Source organism: Tursiops truncatus, chromosome 3 (genome assembly GCF_011762595.2).
Source record: "Tursiops truncatus isolate mTurTru1 chromosome 3, mTurTru1.mat.Y, whole genome shotgun sequence".
Taxonomy (NCBI): Eukaryota; Metazoa; Chordata; class Mammalia; order Artiodactyla; family Delphinidae; genus Tursiops; species Tursiops truncatus.
This window is the reverse complement of record NC_047036.1, coordinates 34099583-34123314: the sequence shown is the minus strand read 5'-3', so window position 1 is coordinate 34123314 and position 23732 is coordinate 34099583. Positions and strand designations below refer to the sequence as shown.

The 23732-nt window shown below is 39.4% G+C and overlaps 1 protein-coding gene across 1 annotated transcript in view; it reads left to right on the top strand.

Moving 5' to 3' along the window:
- Positions 1–23732, top strand: part of PLCXD3 (phosphatidylinositol specific phospholipase C X domain containing 3) — a 50630-nt gene that overhangs the window by 5284 nt on the left and 21614 nt on the right. The window contains exon 2 of the mRNA XM_033852710.1: positions 2524–3232. Coding sequence (XP_033708601.1) covers positions 2524–3232 — 709 coding nt within the window. The remainder of the gene's footprint in view (positions 1–2523; positions 3233–23732) is intronic.

Genomic DNA, 23732 nt, shown 5'->3' with positions numbered 1-23732 from the left:
AACAAGGAGCAACTCATTTCTGAAAGAAATCTAGTCATATTTAATTCCCTTTCTGTGTGCTTCCAATTATGTCTTCTATTAGATTACAGAAGTAACTAATTACTTTCATCCACCTTTTCTTCACGTGCCTGTAAATTAATTTAAAATTTTATAAATTAACCCTTATTTTGAGGGTTTATTTACTTATTTATACTTATTTTAATCCAATCCTAGATCATTTCATTATAACTGTTTTTTTTTTTTTTTTTTTTTTTGTACGCGGGCCTCTCACTGTTGTGGCCTCTCCCGTTGCGGAGCACAGGCTCCGGACGCACAGGCTCAGCAGCCATGGCTCACGGCCCAGCCGCTCTGCGGCATGTGGGATCCTCCCGGACCGGGGCACGAACCTGTGTCCCCTGCATCGGCAGGCGGACTCTCAACCCCTGCGCCACCAGGGAAGCCCATTATAACTCTTCTTAAGCTCACTTTTTTATTTCTTTCTTTAAACATAATCTTGCTGTATATTAAACCATAGTACAGTTTAGTTTCTTCATTTATATTAGCCATTCACTGAACAGCAACTAATAAATCAACATGCAGCAATTTAAATCCCTATTAAAATTTGCCAATGTCAGATCCAAACTGACAGTTTTCCTTACCCAGAAAGTGCTGACATTTTCTTCCCATACCATCTACTAAAGATAAATAGATCAGATAGTTCCGGATGAAAGTAAATGTGGTATTTCTATATTTTGGGGTTACCTTTCATTGTTTGAAAAATTCCAATAATTCTGAGGAATTATCTGTTCCAAGTCTTGAAAGGTTATGATTTACAAGGTATCAAAGTATGTTTCAAACTATTTTTTCTAACAACCCACCATGGTGTCTAATACCCATACTCTTGTAATTACTGTAGTCTGTTTACTGCTAGACATAGATAAATAGATATATCTCTACAGGCATAGAGATATAGATTGACATAGATATGGAATATAGACAAAGATAAATATTGCATCACTAAAAAATTTTGCTTCAAATAGCTTAACAGTTAAAGGCCCTGAGGTGATAATAAACTTACAGGGGTGTGTGTGTGTGTGTGTGTGCATGCACGTGCACAAGTACACATCTTGGGTTGGAAGACTGAAAAATCTAGAAAAAACTGTACTTCAATGGATGTAAATCAGGAGTGAGCAACAAGGTGTAAGGAAGCCTGAGTAACAGATGGGGAATAATGACATCTGCCTTTTCTAATGTGTGAAAAATCCAGAATATGTTAATTTAATTTTACCAAGAAGTAAAGGAGGCTTTTTTTTTTTCAAAGTCAAAAGAACTTTATTTTGATCTGGTAATCTTACATTTACCTTTAAAAATTATTTAAAAGAACTTTTAAGTGAAGATTCTCTGTAATGTTTCTGAATATTTTTTTAATTTTTTAATGTAATTTAATTTATTTTTTATACAGCAGGTTCTTATTAGTTATCCATTTTATACATATTAGTGTATATATGTCAATCCCAATCTCCCAATTCATCCCACCACCACCACACCCCACCACTTTCCCCCCTTGGTGTCCATACATTTGTTCTCTACATCTGTGTCTCTAAAATTAAAATGAAATAATTTTCCTTTATTGTGTCCAATGATATTTTAAATGGCACTCTGTACTTACAGGCAAATCATACACATGTTCATTGCTACATTTCTGGAGGTTTGATATTTGTAACTGCCAAAAATAAATAATTAAACAGGTTCTCCCTAGGAAGAAACTCTTCTAAATTTGGAAGCAACTCCAAAGAGAGCATTCACTGTAGAGAGGAAATATCTGTGAAGAAAATAGTCTACTAGTTAATTTTTAAATACCGTCAGTTGTGTTAATTTGCAAGAAAAAAATAATTGTTTATTCAATATGTAAAAAGTACCTGACTTCATCTACATTCACAATTGCCCAAATGCAGGTCAAGAATGATGTTAAAATATCAGAAATTGTACCGTCCTCTTGCCTTATCTCTCCCCTCCTTTATTCCCGTGACCTCTTGTGCTTTCCAAAGTGCAGGAAGTAACACTGATCATCTACCTGTGAAAAGGTCTTCTTTATTCATTGAAACAAGCCCTCTAGGCTTACAATCAACCCAAAATAGAGGGAAAGGGCAAGATTGTAGACAAAGTATTTGAGAACTGGTGAGTTCCTATAAATTCTACTTTATGAATGGTCACTTACGCCACCTATATGGAAAACCAACCCTAATGAATATGTTAAATTCTTGGTTTACAGAAGTAGAAGATGATCTTTTGAATTTTAAAAAATTGATTAGTTGGGATTTTTTCTTATCATTTTACAAACCATTTGGTCAGTTGAAGTCCTCCATGTACTATACTAGGTTATAAAAAAAGACCCTTCTAAGACATTCGAATGTACTAGGTAAATATTCCTTAGTATTTCCTTTGGCTCATTTGAGGGAGAGATATGGACATGGCAAGACGGAAAGAAGTTGGGAAGGACAAAGGACTGAAATGTAACCACATTGTGCCTTGTTATTCTTCTAGGATCTCATGATTCCTTCAGCTTCTACATTGATGAAGCCTCTCCAGTGGGGCCTGAACAGCCAGAAACTGTCCAGAATTTTGTCTCTGTGTTTGGAACTGTGGCGAAAAAGCTGATGCGGAAATGGCTAGCCACTCAAACCATGAACTTTACTGGTCAGCTAGGAGCTGGGATCCGTTATTTTGATCTTCGAATTTCCACCAAGCCTAGAGACCCCGACAATGAACTCTACTTTGCTCATGGTTTGTTCAGTGCCAAAGTCAATGAAGGCCTTGAGGAGATCAATGCATTCCTCACAGATCACCATAAGGAGGTAGTATTCTTGGACTTCAACCACTTTTATGGGATGCAGAAGTATCACCATGAAAAACTCGTCCAAATGCTGAAAGACATCTATGGAAATAAAATGTGCCCAGCGATTTTTGCCCAGGAAGTGAGTCTAAAGTACCTGTGGGAGAAGGACTACCAAGTGCTGGTCTTCTACCACAGTCCAGTGGCTCTGGAAGTACCCTTTCTCTGGCCTGGGCAGATGATGCCAGCACCTTGGGCCAACACCACAGACCCGGAAAAACTGATCCAGTTTCTTCAGGCATCCATCACTGAGAGAAGGAAGAAGGGATCATTTTTTATATCTCAGGTGGTGCTGACCCCCAAAGCTAGCACCGTGGTCAAAGGGGTGGCCAGTGGTCTCAGAGAAACAATCACAGAAAGGTAAGTGTCCTTAAGTTATCAGGGGAAATTTTTAAATAATTAAACCCAAATTCAAATAGTTAATTAGTGATGGAGTTAATTCACACCCATGTGAGTTAGTTTCCTAGGGCTGCCACAACAAAGTATCACAGGCTGCTGGGTAGCTTAAAAACAAAAGAAATTTACCATCCTTCAGTTCCAGAGGCTAGAAGTCTGAAATCAAGGTGTCAGCAGGACTCGCTCCTTCTGAGAGCTTTGAAGGAGAATCTTTTCCATGCCTCTGCATTAACTTCTGGCAATGGTTGGCATCCATTGTGGTTCTTAGCTTACAGATGCATCACTCCAGTCTCTGCACCCACCTTTACATGGCATTCTTCCCTGCTTCTCTGTCTTCTCTTCTTATAATGACACTAGTCATATTGGATTAGGGCCCACCCTAGTGATCTCATCTTAATTTAATTACATCTGCAAATGCCCTATTTCTAAATAAGGTCACACTTACAGGTACTGGGGATTAGGACTTGAATATGTCATTTTGTAGGACACAGGTCAACCCACAGCACCATGATTTTTGTTTGTTTGTGTTTGTTTTTGTTTTGTTTTTACCACACCATGCAGCTTGCAGGATCTTAGTTCCCCAACCAGGGGTCGAACCTGGGCCCCCTGCAGTGGAAGCACAGATGGAGTCCTAACCACTGGACTGCCAGGGAATCCCTGCACCATGCATTTTGATGCCATGTCCGGTTATCTTTTCATAGCACTCCTTTTCACATTTGCATAGCATTTTATAGATTACAAAGCCCTTTCTCTACTTTTTTCAGAGTATTTTCACATACTTGATTCCATTTGATCTGCATAACAATCCTGGGAAGTAGATACTGTATAACAGATAAAAATTAAAGTTCAGAGAAGTGAAATGTTTTGCCTAAAGCCACTTGGACAATGAATAATGAAACAAAGACTCAAGCACCATTTTTCTCAAGCTGTATTCTATGCCTTTACACTACATTTTTAGCAAGAATCAATCGTTAGCAAGAATCAGTCTCCAGAGAGCAGGCATTCCATTGGTCAAGCCCAGACATACATGTAGGGTAGTGGTCACCTCTGAGGTGTAATTAGCAATCACCAAAGATCTTTGTAACTCATTCCCCTGATACAACATGTAGCATTGTACATATTATTTATTCTTTTGAGTTAAAGTATTAAACAAGGCAAACATTGAAGAACAAACACAATTCCTATCACACCTTTTATTTTTAACTTTAACTGATATTTTGAATTATGGTAAAGAGGCAGAGAATGAATGTTTTGCACAAGGTCTTGTAGGGAAAGACAAGAAAAGGAGAAGAAAAGATTCAGAGGTGAAAATGCTGTGGGTGGCCTTTAGAGGTGAAAATGCTATATGGTGGAGAATGGCAGATGAAATTTGTAGTGGGGCAGGAACGCATTTGCAAGAAGGCTAAAAGCCTTCTTGCACAGTCTAGAGGATATAGTTAATGAATTGTACAACTTAAAGTGATGAGAGATTAAATTACAATGAATCTAAATGTTACCACATTAAATATAATAAATCATAGCATCTAAAAGAGAAAAAAATGTCGCCATCACAGGTGAGGTGGAGGAGGGCTCTGGGGTTGTAGCCGGCACTGGTCGGAGCTTAGGAACTGGCACTGAGGATGGCTAAAAGCCAGGCTACAGGGAACATCATCCTATGAGCAATGGGGAGCTAGAAAATGATATTTAGTGGTGGAGTGACTTGACCAGATGTGCATTTTGGGTAGATAATTGGTGAAGCATGGAGGGTAGATGGAGTGGAGAAAGTAAGCAGTTAAGAGGTGCTTGGAACCATTTTAGCAAGGATATGCAAGCTAAACTGAAGAAGTGAGAAAATGTAGAAGGGGACAGTATGCGACAGCAAAAGTTGGATGACTATTTAGCTATGTGGTGTGAATGAAAGAAAAGAGGGGAGAATAAAGTTTCTTCTTGAGAAGTAGAGTGAGTGATGGATGCATTCAAAGAAGCAAGAAACAAAGATACAGGAACTTGGGGAGGACAGCGGGGAGACACAATCAGGATTATGCTAAATTTAAAGTGCTAGAAAGGCATCCAAGCAGATCCAGTTGATCATTAGGAACATAGGTTAGCTCGTTTGGGGGATACTGCATTTTTTGGCAATGAAAGCCACAGGTCCTTGGAGAGGAAGTATTCCTCCACGCAAAAGTATAACTTCCTTCTGTTATTCAGGTATTTGCTGGGATCTCCCTGTTCTTTCAACTGAAGTAAGATCCCCAGCCCTTACTGGGGATCCTCACTGTACGCTCTATGCAAGTGTAAAGCCTTCCCTAAGATTTCTGCTGAGGTCTAGATTTCTTACATTCTTATGGAACGAGCCCTTGTTGCTTCTGGATTACGTAATTTTATGGGTTGATTGTTCCATGTGGCCTATCCATGTCCCACCCTCTATAACCTGAGACATGAAACTTGCTTCTTGCTCAATTTCTATATAGTGGTTTATTTGGACTTTACTGAAGATCTGAGCATAAAAGGGAGGTTTTATAATCATAATAATGTAGATGCCGTGAAGTTGAATTTTAGACTCATCTGAAATTACAAATCTCCTGACCTGGAATATCTTCTGAGACATCTGTACCACTTTTCACCCTAGACTCTAGTCCTCTGACTGACTCCTCTCCTCCACCCCCTTCCTGTCATTTTCTCATCTGTTTTCTTCCACCAACCCCATGTTGCAGTGGAGACGCTACACTCTCCTCTAGATTATTGCACCAAACTATTCACCTCTCTCCCTGGCCCTAAGCCTACATTCAGTTAGTCCCATCAACGTATTCATCAGAACAAGAAGACTTTTTCTTTAATAGAACCACTTTCTATAAAAATTAAGTGTTCTCATAAATAACAACTTACCTTACATACTTAAAAATGAGGGAGTTATATACACATAAGAATGTGTTGTTTTCAAACCTACCCCATAGATCCTCCAGATTTTGAGGAATCCCCAGTAGAGGTGGGAAGGGGACAGGAGGGGCCTGGGGAATGGCTGACTCTAATTCTGTTCATTCTTGCTACACCTTTAATTTAAAAAGCTTTACTTCGAACATTTACATATTGGGCATGAAAGGAGTCTTCCCTTCCAGCTTTACCTTCTGTTGTATAGTTCTATGCTTAGGAAAACACTTTTCTGTACAATTTGCCTACTTTGCATTTGGCCAAGAACCATATCCTGACTCCATACCTGTGTAGGGAATAGCCTTTGGGAAGTCAAGAAGGAAAATCTACTCAAGGAATAAATGACTTTCATTTTTCTCTCATGCAATTTCATGCAATAGGACTTTGCAAGTTATACATTGAACTGCTTTTTGGTTACTTATGCTTTAGTACAGCATTACCAAAGTAGGATTTGTAGAATAACGATCAGATAAGTTAGGAGAGTGTTGAAAATGATAATATATATCTACACAACTCTCCCAAAAGATTCACAATGCACATTAGCATATAAAAGGCACTAACAAGTATTTAAGTGAAGAATCCTGTTTAATTATAACTAATACAATGTTTTCCAAGCACTTGATTTTTTTTTTAAGATAACACTTATTAACAGCCCATGGCATTAATTTTGACAAAATGTCCTCAGCCAGCTGCTCTAATTCAGAATGTTTCACTTGCCTCTGGCTTATATATCTGGAAAAGTAGAGTTTTACCAGTAAAAAGAGAGAGTGGGAAAAGAATTTAAAAAGTAGAAATGAAGACCCTATAGGTAGAGTCAACTATTTTCTCTCCAGGATTATGCAAATGACTTGCAAATATATCTGAACCTGGCCATGATACTTGTGCTATAAACATTCTCAATGGAGTTTGTCTCAGTACTAGAAAGCCCCTTTTTAAACCAATTACAAAACTGTATTCTGTGTATGGTGTTAATGCGAAATCCAGAGGTTTGCTTTGGTTTGGTTTGGACATATTTCAGCTTTCTGGGTGAGGCCTATAGGGAAAGGTCATTGTCAATCCTTGGATAATGCCTTGCAGAGGTAACTTATTACTCCTGACACAGGTAGTGAAAAAACACTTGACTCCCCCAAAATATATTTTTCTCTTCTCACCAAGTGATAAAGCCCACAAAAAAGACTTTTACTGTCACTTTCCTTTTGCTGTTGTGCCAAAGCTGCTCACTGAGAAAGTCCTTTGCCACCAAAGGAGAAGTCACTAGGCAATGTTAAGACTTCTCTGGACCTTTAGTATATTTTCATTTGCAAAATTTGGAGTTTGAATTCAATTATCTCCAAGATCCTTTCCAGTTCTAAAATCCTACAATCCTGGATTTGACTAGTTTCACTATAATTTTTCATTATGTCTATATTTGGGTTAACAAAACTCTAAGCACACGAATTTAGAAAACAGTGTTTGAAGATGTGGGTGGCTTTCAGGGAACTAAATCCAGCCTGGATTTAGGTACCATAACTTTCAATCTGGCCACCGGTTCTAAATACTGCAGATGCGTTCTCTACATTTTAGCAATGCCAAAAGACACAGATTTTAGTTTCTTAAAGACCTATTTTTAATTTATTTTTCAAACACCAGCTTTTGCACCTCACCCCCACGGAATTCACACGTTCTTAAAAAGAAGGTGTGTAACTTGAGTCAAGTCCTTCCCTAATTTGTGGAAGTTTATTAAATTATAGTGTTTTTTACTTAAAAAAAATTCAGCTAGACCACCTGTCAGAATATTTAAGGAGCAGAGTGCATCTCTGTAAGTAAATTGATGCCGAATTAATTTAGAAAATGTTTATACAAGTCAACAATTTATATCACGATGATGATGATAATGGTAATAGTAATGATGATTTATTAAATGCTCTCTTTTTAATACTATGCTAACTGCCCTGCCCATTTATTCTCATGATCACAGTCATTGCCTTGAGGGTAAGGAAGAAGGATGTGGTTGGTTTTTAATAAGCACCAATTTTATCCAACTGGGGAAAGGGAGGCAACTACATTTGTTGAACCCACTTTCTGTGCCAGGCACTGTGCTAAGTGCTTTACATGAATTATATCCATTTAATCCTCCCTGCAGCCTTGCAAAGTAGGCATTACATCCATTAGAGATGGAAAATGGAGCCTGAGAAATGTCTAGTACCTTGCTCAAAAGTCCCAGATTAGTTTAGCAAAGGCAGGATTGTTATTTGGGTCTGACTCCGAGTCCCATGCTTACTCCTGCAAATTAGGTGAAATTCACCTTTCTTAGCAGTGGGTGCATGTAATGCATTATTTGTCATCTTGGAGGGCAAAGTCAGGTCTAGGCATTGGGAAGGTAAAGTATACTGGAGGTGGGGTGGGAAAGGCTATGAAAGAGCAGATCTGAAGTGTATGGCTTTGCCTCAAGATAGAACGCTGGCAGGGGTCCCCTAGGGAAGCACTGCTGTTGGATAATAAAAAGGAAGGGAACTTAGAGGTGACCTGACTCAGTCCCCCTTGCCTTGTTCCTGTTTCCCATGTCACTGTTTTCCATTTAGTAAGGAAACTGAGGCCAGAGGACTGCTAAAATGTCGCCCAAGGTCACAGAGCTAACTGGCAGCAAAGGTGGAATCATAATCAGGTCTCCCGGCTTGCAGGCAGATTCTGCCCTCCATACGTCAGGGAGGGATGAGGACCGAAAAGGGACAGGAAGATCAGTGGGGCCAGGGAACATCAGGCTGCAGGGAACAACGTGGAAGGGCGAACCAGCTGTCAGACTGCACTGTGCACAACATAACATGGTGCCCTGTAACCTTGACTAGAGTGGTCAGAAGTTGGGCCTGGGATGGACCACAGATTTTGTTCAGGGCAGACTTCCCTGGGTCCTATCTCTTTGTGCTTCACAAGCACAATAGACTATTTTTTCCTTTCAGTGGGGACACATCCTAGCTCACAGCAACTCCCCAAACAACACTTGTGCTGCCGATTTACCCTGTCAGTGCACTGACCCAGCTGGTGGGGGGCTGGGCTCTGGGAAGTTGTTCCCCTGCAGCACCAGTCATCCTAGCATCTTTGAGGAGCCAAGAAACACCACACTGAGGGAGTGAGACTCAGAATGGTTCAAAGACAGCTACAGGTGACATCAATCTTCATGATGGACAGCTTTCTGGCTCCGCCCCCTAGACTACATCCCCAAGTAGGTCAGCGCATTAGCTGGTCTGCTATCATTCTATTCAGTAAAAGGGAAAGCTGCTTCTTTGGGCTACATATGCCTAGGGAGAAAGAATATCAAGGACATTATGGAAAACCAGCATTAGAATAATCATTGTTTACAAGATGCTTTCATTGTAAGATTCTTTTTTTCAACATATATATTAGAGGCTTCATTTGTTCAACAGATGTTATTCCCAATTTGCAATTTAGAAAATCAACGGACAATAAGGCTAAATAATTTGTTCAGGTGGTGGTGTGAGCCAGTGCTGCTATCAAATCGGAATCTAGATCTTTCACGAAAACTCTAATTGGAAAACATACATACATGTTCATAGTAGCACTATTTACAATAGCCAAGACATGGAAACACCCAAGTGCTCATCAACAGACGAATGGTTCAAGAAGATATGATACACACACACACACACACACACACACACACACACTGGAATATTACTCAACCATAAAAAAGAATGAAATATTGATACTGCCATTTGCAGTAACATGGATGGACCTAGAGATTAACATACTAACTGAAGAAAGTCCAACAGAGAAAGACAAATATTGTATGACATTACTTATATGTGGAATCTAAAAAGTAATACAAATGAATCTATATACAAAACAGACTCACGGAAAACAAACTTATGGTTACCAAAGGAGAAATGGAGGGAAGGAGGGATAAATTGGGAGTATGGGATTAATACATACAAACTACTATATATAAAACAGATAAGCAACAAGGATTTACTGTATAGCACAGGGAACTATATTCAATATCTTATAATAACCTATAATGGAAAATAACCTGAAAAAAATGTATATATATAACTGAATCCCTTTCCTGTACACCTGAAGCTAACACAATATTGTAAGTCAACTATACTTCAATTAAAAAAAAGAGTCTAGGTCTTTTGAGCCGCTAGAACAAGGAGTGTCGCTTGTAAATCAGAAGGAAACTCCAGAAAGCATTCTTTTCCCTAGCCCAGGGCTTGGCAAACTGGGCAGTGCTTATGTCACCCTCAGAGGTTATGATTCATGAATCGATGCTCAAAGAGTTTCACTTCTAACGTACCCCAGGTGAGGCTCACTTTGAGCAGCACTGCTCTTGTCTGCCAACAAGCTGTGCCTGAATCGCCCCCACCAACAGATGAAGTTGGTTTTAAAAAATCTGGAAAGAGAGTCAACCCCAAGATTTATCAGTCCCCTCCCCATCCCAGGTTCAGATAGTTCTTCCTTAAATCTAAACCATGACTCCTCTACCCCCAGGACCTGCCAGATTTAAGTTCAAATTTGCTTGTCCTATCACTAAGGTAGAGCTGCCCATTATCGATTTCCAAATAATGGTCCTCTGCTATTCTCTCCCATGTATCTTCTCTCCCATGTCACATAGCTCGATCCTTGGATTACTGTGCTTCAGAAGCACAGGGAAATGCTCCTGGGAGGGATTCTTTGTTCCCCTGGGCTCTAAAGCACACCCCATGGAAGAAGCCTTAGTAACTTCCAGACTCAGTGTCTTCCACCAAAACCAATAAACATTTCAGCACCAATTAACATCACAGCTCTTTGCAACCCAATGGCCTCCCAGCCCTGATTTTAAGCAGTAAAAAAAAAAAAAGATTCTGTAATAGCTTGCAACCCTGAGGCTGTGTGACAGAAGGGTGATTTTAGCCTGGGTCATGCTGGGGTATGGAAGGAGGGAGGGTTGTCTTGTAACTCTCTCTTAACAACTTCTGACCTAAGAATTTTTGAAGCAGGCATGTGCATAAAAGCTCTTGCTCTCCTTCATTCTGCTAATGTTGTAAGATTAAAGTACAGGCAAATGCGGATAGGAGCCTTTCATTATCTGTAGCAAGAGAGTCAAAGACTGGAGAGAACTGCCAAGCTATTGAGAGGTCAGATACCCATTCAGTGCCTGGTGAGTGTGTGTGTGTGTGTGAGAGAGAGAGAGAGAGAGAGAGAGAGAGAGAGGATACATATACTTTTCTAAAAATCATGGAAGCATGGTTTAGGATAGAGGTTTACTCACTTTAGTAAATCTCTCTGGATCTCAACTTTCTTATATGGAATTGCTGGAGCTTAATATCTGAAGAGGAACTAACCTAGTATGTAGCTGGCGATGGGGGTAGAGGGAATAAAGATGAAGTGTCTAGGCAGCAGGGTTATTTAGTCAACCAGGTCATGGCACAAGAGTGTGGGGACTTCAGCCAGCAACTTAGGGAATGGGGGGTTTGTTTGGATTGAAAAGAACTGTGGCATGAACTGTCAAGTAGATGAACAAGTAAGAGTTTTCTGATTCAAGAAGTAAAATGGACTAGATGTGGACAGCCCAGACCACGTTCTGAGGCTGTGAGAGGAGGCCTTTGGGAGGACGCACACAATGGGAACCACGAGATATCCCAGTGAGAGAGGGTAGAAAGGACTTCTTATAGAATCAAGGTTTAGGTTGGTGACTTGGGGGAAGGTTTAAAGGAAGCAGAGGTCCTCTTTAGATTGGATGCTGTCAGGGCAAGTCTATAATTGGGTATCTCAATATGTCTTATCTATAGGACTAGAGCGATGATAAACTAATTGGCAAAGAAATCAAAGTTGTTCATTTTAGTCTAGAGAGGTCAGTGTTTTGTATTTTGTAGGTGATACGGTTTCTGTGCTCAGACAAAATTACAAAGTATCCTTTTTTATCTCACTTTCTCATGATCTCAAGTAATCTTGTCTGAGGTTGGTATTCTGGGAGATTATGCCCAACAGGAGGAGAACTTGGCCTAGTTGTGAGAGTCTGGCCAGCTTCCAGATGTCAGGACTTGCTTTCAAATTTCTTTTCATTCACCCCTTTTCAGTGCACGTATTTCCATTTGGTTTGAAAATTTCTGATGTGAATTAGGCTTTACGTGTTCTTTTTCTTTGTTGTTCTTTTTCTCATTAAAACAATTGAGGCTGTATCTATGCAGAAGCCCAGGTCATGTTGACAATGAGGCAAATCAAAGAGTTGGTGAAAACCTAGCCCAGGGCTTATCTATTAAAATGCAAACTCTTCAGATTGAGTCATATAGACAATCAACTTTCTCTGTGGTCTTAAGTTTCTGCCCATCTCATTGGGCAAGGTTGGAATTGCCTGACAAGTATCAAGAATCCTGGGTGGTGGAGACCAAAGGAGTTGCGGGGGGGGGGGGGGGGGGGGGGGGAATGTGTAAACAAAACATTGTGTAAAGGGAATTGCTGATTCTTTAATATTGGTAAACATTCCAACTTCCTTCCCCAAGGTTTTACAACTCATTCCAGGCAGAAAGGAGCAGGAGGTGAGATGGCCAGATATCATATTTTCAACCAATTTTTTTTCTTGCCCTTTTTGGCAGCAGGAGACGTATTTTTCTTGGCCTTGTTTGAATGAGTGTCCCTGAAAACTTGTTTGTGCTGGGTGTACTTGCAAGACACAGCTTTGGGTGACTGATCTACTAATTATCAAGGGTTATTCCAATAAGTATAAGTGCTTATTTAAGTGAGGTGATATAAGCCAACATTTCTCTGTCAAAAGGGTGCCCCACCTGGGCTTCCTTGGTGGCGCAGTAGTTGAGAGTCCGCCTGCTGATGCAGGGGACACGGGTTCATGCCCTGGTCTGGGAAGATCCCACATGCTGCGGAGTGGCTGCGCCCGTGAGCCATGGCCGCTGAGCCTGCGCGTCCGGAGCCTGTGCTCCACAACGGGAGAGGCCACAACAGTGAGAGGCCCGCATACCACAAAAAAAAAAAAAAAAAGTGTGCCCCACCTAACAAAATTGTTGCATAAATCTCAAATAACTTTCTAACACCACTCTATGCAATGACATTTCAGCTTCTAATGTATCACGTTCAGTTGATAACATGTTTTCTTTCATAATCTTTTCAATGTAAGAACAACAATAAAAAAAATGCTGGGTATATGAAAATTTCTCAGAATATCTGGCCTTGGAGGACTTCAGAAGAAAATTCTGCATGTATCAACTGAAGACACTAATATTTGGCTTTATTATATGAAGTACAAATCTTCTAGCTCTTGCTCTGTATGTCTGGGATTGTAGCCTATTGCTAATTAACTTATTTCAAAGTACTAAAAGTAATTCAACAAGAATAGCTAGAGACTTGTTTGTCATAATTGACATTTTTTTTCAGAAATCACAAGTATAGTTTGAATTTTGCCTTTAAAATATTCCTCCCTCCTACCCCCTGATCACTTATTTCCCTGTGGTCTCAGCTATTAAAAGAGAAGAAGCTTACAAGTTGTTTCTAGAGCTGTGACATCCTGTCTTGAAGGAGCGGTATGTGGCAGTGAGATTGTAACGTGTGATTTCATTAGTGAATGCTAAAAGCACAGACTGCCCTTTGGAAATATATGTGAGATTTGGCCAATGTAAAACTGAGCGAATTCACCATGTAGCTGCTGCTTATCTAGAATACTAAACAGAAAAGCCTATATGATTTAGCTCAGGTTCAAAAATGACCCAGTCATGAAAATAAATAACACCATAATGTTATAAAAAGTTATTCATGAAAATACGTCTTTCAGATTTTATTAGATTCATTTTGAAAGGGTTAATTTATATTGCCTGTTTCTCCAAAAAAAATACTTGTAATAAGTAGCTTGTCATGAATAGATTGTAGGGAAACTTGGTTGAGTGCAAGGTTCAGTCTAAGTTCAATCTATTAACAGAGACCATATGTGGATTCAGGAAAGTCATGATGGATCTGTTGCTAGAAAATAGCCAGGAAAATTAGTTTTATTCCCACCTCAGTTTTCAATTTATTGGTTAGCAGTTAAGGGGGTTATGCAATGAACTTGAATCTTACTGCCATTCACAAGCAGAGCAGGCTGCCATGTGCATACCTACATGCTTCTACGAGACATAGGAGAATTTCACACCTTTCAGGCACACGCAACTCATTGCCACTGTGTGTTTGCACTTCTCCCATGTGTCCAGGCAGCCTCCAAACCAGATATGGCCAATGACTCTTGTATCATAAAGAAAGGCTCCTTAAAGCAGTGAACCATGGGCAGGGACATTTTGATGTTTCCATGCCATGGGCTGCGCATACAAAGGCTGTTTCAGTGAGCCACCATTTTCTGCTCCAACTAACATGAGGTAGGCAGCTTTAGGCTTTAAATGTGTGTGTGTGTGTGTGTGTGTGTGTGTGTGTGTGTGTTGAAAAGGGTGAGAGAAGTAATTAAAATAAGTAGAAATCTAGTCTTCTCTCAACACCTGTGAGAGTACATTGCTTTACTCCTGCTCATGCAGGAAGGGTTTTTTTTTTTATTGAAGTATAGTTGATTTACAATGTTGTGTTAATTTCTGCTGTACAGCAAAGTGATTCAGTTATACGTATATATACATTCTTTTTTTAATATTCTTTTCCATTATGGTTTATCAGAGGATATTGAATAAAGTTCCCTGTGCTATTCAGTAGGACCTTGTTGTTTATCCATCCTACATATAATAGTTTGCACCTGGTAATCCCAAACTCCCTGTCCCCACGTCCTCCAGCCCCTTCCCCCTTGGCAACCACAAGTCTGTTCTCTATGTCTGTAAGTCTGTTTCTGTTTTATAGATATGTTCATTTGTGTCATATTTTGGATTCCACATATAAGTGATATCTTATGGCATTTGTCTTTTTCTTTCTTACTTCACTTAGTATGATAATCTCTAGTTCTATCCATGTTGCTGTGAATGGCATTATTTCGTTTTTTTTATGGCTGAGTAGTATTCCATTGTATATATGTACAATGTCTCAGGAAGGAAGAGTTTTACATCCAGTGTTTCCTTATCTTCCAATTGAGGGTAGAGGAAAAAATGCTCAAATACCTAACATAGAACTTTCTGACCTAGTTTCATAATTGTCCTGGAATGAGCATTTACATTCTTTAAGCTTGCTCTAGACCTCATTTCTTCTTTAGTGTTTTTCTTGAGGGGTTTCTTTGGTGGTTGTACTCGGGAAAACTTTTTTCTTCCCCAACAGTGCATGACTTATCTCTGTGATATTTGGGGGGCTTTTTCTTCTCTAATCCTTGCTAAAAATTCAGACAGAACTTAGATATGGTGAGGTGGAGAGGGGAAAGAAAGTAATATCACCAGTTGATGACTAGAATGTTATTTATTCTATGTCATTAAAGAATTTTAATTTCTCTTTTTCAAAATGAACCAAAGCATTTTTTCCCAGGGTCCCAGCATAAGAATCCATCCATTTATTGAGTCAGCCAGTTCTTCGACAACAACATAATAAGACCCTGCAGTGCGCTGGACATGCAGACAAGAGAGGCATGGTGTAGAGTCATAAAATTTTGCCTCATGATCTTTGCCCTTGGTTTGCAGGGCAATCTCCTTGGCGTGTGAGATTTACATAAGACACAATTCCAGAATGGTATAAGACAGAGTGCAGCTGCATACTAACATTTCGACCTGTAGCTTTCATATGCTGGAGGGGCTCAAAGAAAGGAAAGATGACAAAAGTGACTTCTCTAATATCTCAGGACAATAATACCCTGACCTTTCCTGCCATTTACCTTTCCTCAAACGATTGTAATATTTTGCTCAAATATCAAGAGCACGTCTATTTTCTCTACTTAAATGTGATCTACCTTTGTGGTTGTCCAATCATTGACCATTGAAAATAGTAAAAAGCGTCCTTTCTAAGGTAGAAAATTATGCTTGGTTTGGGGACTATTTCCAGACAATAAGGTTCAGATTAAGCCAACAAGTGAGAGTTTCATGGAGTTTGAAAGACCCAGTCACAGACATTCAACACTTTGTGTCCTCACTGGTGTCAGTGACAATTGTTTGTGAGAGAGAGGGGGAAAGCAAAAGCATGATGTAATTACTTTTGACCACAAAATTCAGCAAATTCTCTGAGAAAATTTGGTAACTACATGTTACATGTTTTAATTTACAAACCTGAGGTGGAAAAGAATGCTTTTAGGCTTGACATTCTGTCCTATACAATGTATAGGCCAAAATGCATGCTTTATTTTCAAAGTTACGTACCAAGCCAAGTACATTCCTTCACTTATTGAATTGACAACAGGGGAACCGCCTTTGGGACACCTGAAAGACAGTTGAGAAGCAACCTTTTGACACGTGTGGTTGGCCTCTGCCCTGTTTTTTTCCTCTCTTCTCAGTTTTTCAGTGAGGGGGACAATTTTATAGCAACTTGACAAAACAGCAGAGCAGGAAGTCCCAGCTGTTCTCGCTCCAGCTGCCTCTGAGAGCTAATAATATAGGGTGGGAATAGCACATCTCTCTAAAGAGCACACACATTTTAAGTTGCTTTAATTTTCCTGCCAATTAGAGTTTTAAGATGCCAAATACATCTCCAGCAACCTCTGTGACAATTTAGTACTCTTTGGTAAAGGAGCCTAAGGCCGAGGGAAATGTTCAAGTGGCAAAATAGCATGGAACAAATTTACTCTTTCATCACCAAAGAAGAATTCATGCGCATCCTTTCACTTATGGAAACAGGGGGACATGGGGATAATAACAGTGATACTAGTGAAGGCCACCAAAGAGCCTGGGAGTCAGAATTCTCAGCCTAGAGCAGGGTTTTTCTCAGCCTCAGCAGAACTGACATTTTGGAGAGGATAATTCTTTGTGGTGGGGGACTGTTCTGTGCACTGTAGGGTGCTCAGCACCATCACTGGCCTCATCTGCTGGATGCCAGTAGCACTTCCTCCCCTCCCCCAGTCATGGCAGTCGAAAATGTCTCCAGACATTGCCAAATATTCACCCTTCAGGGATGTATGTGAGAAAAAAAAAATCCCCCCCTCCCCCTGGTTGAAAACCACTGGCCTAGGGCAGCCACCAACACGAAACGTCTTGTGATAATCACTTCTGAAGCTCAGTTTCTTTACTTGTTAGATAGATGGTACCAACTTCCCAGGGATTAAGGAAACATAAAATATTTAGTTATATAGCTTGCTTTTTGTGTAAATGGATTTATGCCAAAACATATCCGTTTTCAGTGCCTGCTGCCTTCAGATTAGTCACCCTGGGAATGTATTCATCCATCCAAGTGATACTGAAGAAATTTAAGAATAATTTTAGCGAGGGGTAAATCTTGATCCTTTCAAGGTGAATTGGTTTTTGAAACAGCCTGACTCATTCAGAGCCAAGTAAATAAGGTGGGTGAGCAAAGCTGATGAGGAATGCTGTTTGGAGACAAATCCAACTGGAACAACAATGAGGTTGATTTTTCTTATGTGCCTTGTGAACATATTCTGAAGGCAAGTTCAATAGAAGGGTCATAAAAAGATTTTGAGTCTCCTACCATTGACGGGTTGAGTGAACAATCATCTCCACAGGTAACAATTCTGAATGACAGCTCACTTTCAGCTTGTAAGTTTGGGGGTGTTTGTTATAAAAAGAAAATCTCACTACGTTGGAGTCATACTTCATAGAATAAGATTAAGAGAAAATGTTCTTGATTTTTGAAAAAAAAAAGTCTTTCCTTAAATATATTTATTATTATTTGTATTACTTAGATAAAATGATAGATATTTACAAAACTTTTACTGAGTCTGTGCTAAGTTCCTGCACTTCAGATTGACTGTGACGCACACCCTGGTTCTCAAGGAGGTTACTTTCTAGTAGGGAGACATATTCATGAACAGTTTATTCCAACAGTGTAGTAAGTGCTAAGATAAATCAGAAGCAGGTGTTTACCTGGTTTCTCAACCCAGACTGCCTCTTCCTAACTAACTGAGTAAACTGGAGGAAGTCAGTTAATTTTACTTGCCTTCAGTTTCCTGATCCTGTACAGAGAAGGCATTGCTAACCTTTGTTCTCTCTTCTAGCATCAATATTCTGAGCCTATGGCAACAGTGACAATTCCCAAGTGCATATGTATTACAGTGTTTTGTAAGGGAAATCTAATCATATCGTATCTAAATATTAACCATTAGTTCCATTTGAATCATTACCAAAACTGGACAAAATGCCCCATTAGATGTTCATGAGCAAGTGTTGAGAGATGTGACCTGTTACTGATAGTTCATTATTAAAGAATGACCATAAACCAAGTGAATTATCCTGACTTTCTTCTTCCTGGACTAGGCAGGGTTATAATGAGCTATATGTAGCTTTGGTGGACCACAAGTTGCTGTAGCCAAGGAAAATGGCAAGCAGTGGGAAGTGAAGTATATAAACAATAAAATGTCTATATTTAAAATAATTCACAAATTCTTTGTTAAATTAATGTATTATTGGAAAACAAAGTACGTTACATCCATCAACCTCGGTTCAAGTTTGTATGACTTTCAGGCCATCGGTTTCTGACCTCAACAGAATTCTCCATTCTCAACTGTAAAATGAACGGCTTGGAATGAGAAACAATATATTCTAAGTGACTACTATAGACACATAATATATGTTCTCATTTTAGGCCTCCTAACAAATGAATGATGCAGATATTTTCACTTCTATTTTATATGTGGGGGAAAAAATGAGGCTCAGCAAAGTAAACCAACTCACCTAACCTCATACAGTGTCTGTGGCAGAGCTGGGAGTCAAACCTATGTCTGTCTGATTTCAGGGTCTGTGTTTCTTTTCTTTACCCCCATATATCCCTCCACCTTTGGAGTTGTCTGTGATTAAGTTCTGAAATTATATAATTCTTTTCACAAGTAACCCATAGTGATAGTGTGAAAGTATCACATATTTACTAACAACTGCAAAATAAAAGAGAAGAAAATGTTTATATCTACTTCCAAATTCAGGGATTTTAAATGACCAACAACTTAAAAGTCCTGTCGGGAGAGTAGCTTTCCCCAACATGTGAAAATGACTTCCAAGGAGTGTCATTAGTTCTTATCCAGAATATTTTAAAATCCCAATGCTTCAGGGAGAGGGGAAAAGGCAATCCAATCTGCAGGTTATCCCTTCAGTCGGTGTACTACCAGACATGCTAACATGAAAATAAGTGCGCTGTTCTGTTTGGTGACTTGCCCAAAGAGCAGCCACCTCTATCTCTAGCTTTTAACTTCTGTCTGTGAGAGACTTATTTATATTAAAATCATGATAATTAGTTCAAGATTAAAATAGTCAATTAAGTGAAATATCCATTTTAACCATATTACGTTTGGGTCATATTGTGGTATGTAAAATTGTAGAGAATTATAAGGCAAGAAATTAACTGACAGCCTTGAGATGTGGCTGCCAACAAAGAGCAAACACCTGTCCATTCATTTCTTCATTCCTTTATTTGTTCTCCCTCCTGGGAATGAGTGAGGCAGAGTCTCATGTTCATTCCATTAGGGAATCTCATTCATGTTTCCAGTAGAGATGAAGTAGCTCAGAGCGTTCACTCTGGACACAGTGCTGGGCTTGTCCTGACTCTGCCACTTGGCCATTGTGTGACCTTTGGCGAGTTCCTTAAACTCTCCGAGCCCAGTTCCTTCTCCATAAAATGGAAAAAAAATACACCCGTCTCATAGGGCTATTGTGAAGCATACAGGAGACAATCACCCAAGGTGTTTACCTCAGTGCCTGGCACACCGTGAGTGATCAATAAATGTTGACTTTCATTATTATTATTAACAATAAGAGTTTTGTAAGGACACTCAATGATGCTCTGATAAATTAAAACAGTAAATACTCCTCTTTGAGAACCTGATTTCCTAGGAAGAGATTTCGTTATAAGACTAATAAAGTGTACTTTAAATAGAACTGCATTGAAGTAGAGTTTATCATGATGATTTGGACTTTTCCATACATGTGGGCACACATAACAATTCCATACACTAATTGTCAGATGTTTTGTGGCCGTCTTGTGACAGATATCTTGGGGTTTTGTTTCTAATACTAATATTATAGATTTCTATTATATTTATCATTATTTTTATTTTGCTATAATCATTTTCAGAACTAAGCTGAAGTGTGTTACAGTGATTTTGTGCATCAGAATTACCAGTGGGACTTTACAATCTACACGTGTCCTTGACGAAATGGACCACCACCTCTTCAGTTTTGTACCCCTAAAATGGCTTAAAATATATATTATGTATTTTGTGAGTAGTTTTGGAAGTCAGATACCATAGAAGATAATAAAAGAGAACTTGAGTTATGTATTCCGAACAAAAACAAGGTTTTCATGTTTTAAGAAATGAATTAATATCTGACAAATTCATAATTGGCCAATGCTACCTTAAATTATGACAATAACAATTTTTTAATTGACAACATTGTTTTCTAAAATCTCAGTCTCTAGTATTTTTCTGACATCTATTGATATATCAATTTATACCAAGGAGCAAAGACTAGTCACCATGAATGAATAGTTTAAATACTTGTTCTTCAGGGATCTGTTGACAGGTTGGGCTGGCTGGATAATGTTGACAAAGCACTGTTCTGAGAAAGACATGTTTTTGTCATTAATCACATTGCCATTATTTAAATACATAAAACAACCCAGCAGATTCTGTTGCAAGTAAGCATATGTCCATCTCGGGGTGAGGCCAAGCGTGTCGGCATACATACTGTTGTGATAGTAAAACTGAAAATGGTTCATTAAGTTGATTCTAGGATCTCTGTCACCCTTGGTGACAACTTGGTGTGACTGGAGTAATTGTGCAGCTAATTCTGGGAGCTCATGTGGAGCCCTGGGATGTATGAATTTTCCACACTCCCATGCAGCTCTCCCTGTTTGCCATGTACCTTACAGTAACACCATATGACCCTCCAGATGGCATGGCCTACTGAGCCTTTCCCATTTTGTCCCCATCAGCAGAAAGATGAGAAGGGAGGATGATTCTTCCTATCACTGGAGGCGTGTCCCCAAGAGGTTTTGATAAAGCTTCATAGCATGTGTTTCAAAATACATTAATAGCAGAAAGCTTTGTCCAGATATGATACTCTGTAAACTAGGTTATATGTAAACTGGGTTAAAGTGAGATGCCATTTTCATTCTTAAAAACAGGGATCCACATAATTTGGCAATTATTGATATGCCTAATAATAAGAAACTTAACCTTATGTTAATGAAGGGACAGTTAAAAGGAGTGACCCCAAAGTCAGTCAATAGTAGTAGTATCTCAGTAATTGCTGATGCCTGTGCTTTTAGATCCACACACATGAAAAGACTTACCCAAAGTCATTTACTAATTTTTGCCTAGATCAACATCTTCTATAATCATGCCGAGTTTTCTCCCCACTACCACAAGAGCATCTTTTGGTAATAATGCCCATTATTGTAGTAAATCTGTCAAGGACATCAAGATGCTCAGTTTTTTGGAGAAGAAGTGATTGGGTAGTAAAGATAAACAACCCAGTTTTGCAAACAATCATTTCATATAAGTTAAAAATTGAAGCCAAAGGAAACCATTTTATGTCCAAAGAAAAAAGATACAGTAGTTGGAAAATAAATAAGCCCTGAGGTAGAGTGAGCAGAAGTTATTTTCTTCTCCTGATATCATCACCTGTCCCAATCCAAGCTCAAGTCTGACCAACACTCCCCCCTGCTGACTCTCCATGTCTTATATGCAGCCCTCTCTTGTGAGTAGGGCAGTGTAGATGGGGAGCAAGACATCATTTAGTGAATAAAAACAATGCAAAGATACACATTTCCTTTCAATGTGTCAAAGGGATTCAAGAAAAATCCCTAGGCAGTCTTCCAGCTCCCCTAGCTGACATTGACATCCTCTCCAGGCATCGCAGGGAGAGTTTGGACAGTGTCAATGAACACTGACAGCCCATGGCATGACTCTGTTAAGAGTTCAAAAAAAGCTGGAGCTTCAGGCTTAAGCAGGAGCATGGAGGTTGCAGTAGATGTGGATTGTGATGTTATTATTTTAGATAAATGCGTTATTGCCTAGAGAGATCCTTATGCAAGCTGAAGAGTGTTCTAGAGTACATCATCCCTGTTCTGGCTGGAAAGGTGTTTCCCCAGGTGCTGTGTGGCTCTTTGTAGCTCTGTGTATTTTAAAATACAATCTCCAAAGACAGAAGAATCATTTACATCACACAATCAAATGTTGGGTTAGGAGTTGCGATATCTAGCACTCTAAGGGTATTTTCTGTCTGTCATAAGTCTAAGAGACTGCCTACTTCTGTACTCTTAGTAGACTGATACCTGGAATCAGGCCAGTGTTAGGGGAAGGAAGAGATGGGGGTACAGTCAGGTCTGTCTTGGAGTAAGCATGGACAGAGTTGGGGTATCAGAAGCTTGGTGTATATCTGTCTTTACTCTGCTAGGAGTTTTTTTCTTTAGATATATGAACCTACAATGTATCTGGAGGTAAGAGAAAGCACACAGTGCATTAAGGAAATAGAGAGGGGTTCTGTGTATTGTAATATAGCATTTGAGATTAAAGCAAGAGATACGTTTAGAGGAAAAAGCAGTGCACATTATGAAGGGCTTTCCTTTTATTTCATGCTAAGAAATTTGAGGATTTTCTTGAGAACTAATTGAAGTGTTTTACTCAGGGAAGTAATAGTATCAGATTTGGATTTAGTGGAGGGAATGAATTTGAGTGGGAAAATACTACAGCCCTGGAGACCAGAGAGAATTACCAGACCAAAATCCCCAACGAAGCAGGGACTTTGTCTATTTTTGCTCCTCAGGATCTAGGTACATAACAGATAGTCAATAAATGTTTGTTGTTGAATGAGGCTATGATAGTAATTTAGATATCCTATGATGATGGACTAAGCTAATGCGATGACAGTAGGGATTGAAAGAGGAGAGGTGGACAGAGATTCTAAAGATGTTATGAGGTAGAATCTATAGGAGTTGAACACCTGACTTGTTATAGGGAGAGGGGAGGATTTGGTGGAATCAAAATAAAAACAGAGTTTTCTGGCTTGGATCACTCATGATGCCATTCGCTGAGGTCGGAAACATTGGATGTAGAGCAGGTTGAGGGAGGGAAGATGATACTTTGTTTCAGCTATGTGGATTTTGAATGGTATGTAGGACATCCATATCCTGAGGAGCATTAGGCAACCTGGATAGAAAGGTCTAGAGTTCTGGAGAGAGGTCTGGGCTGCAAAAGTATTTGGAGGGGTTACATCACACAGATGGGAATTAAACTATGGGAATCATGAGATTGTTGAGAGAGGGAATGAAAATCCCAAAAGAAGTAGACAGAAATCTGACAATCACCAACATTTTAGTTTGGGGCAGAAGAAAAGTGGTTGCAGAAAAACTGAGAAGGGGCCAAAGGTTGGAAGAAAGTACCTCAAGGAGTAGGGCTTCCTAGAAGCCAAGGGAGAAGATCTCAAGAAGGGACCCATATTTTATACACTGAAGATATAAAGATAAAAGAAATATTGTTCATCCATGGAGAAGTTCAAAGTCTGCTGAGATGGGAGACAAGTGGATAATACAG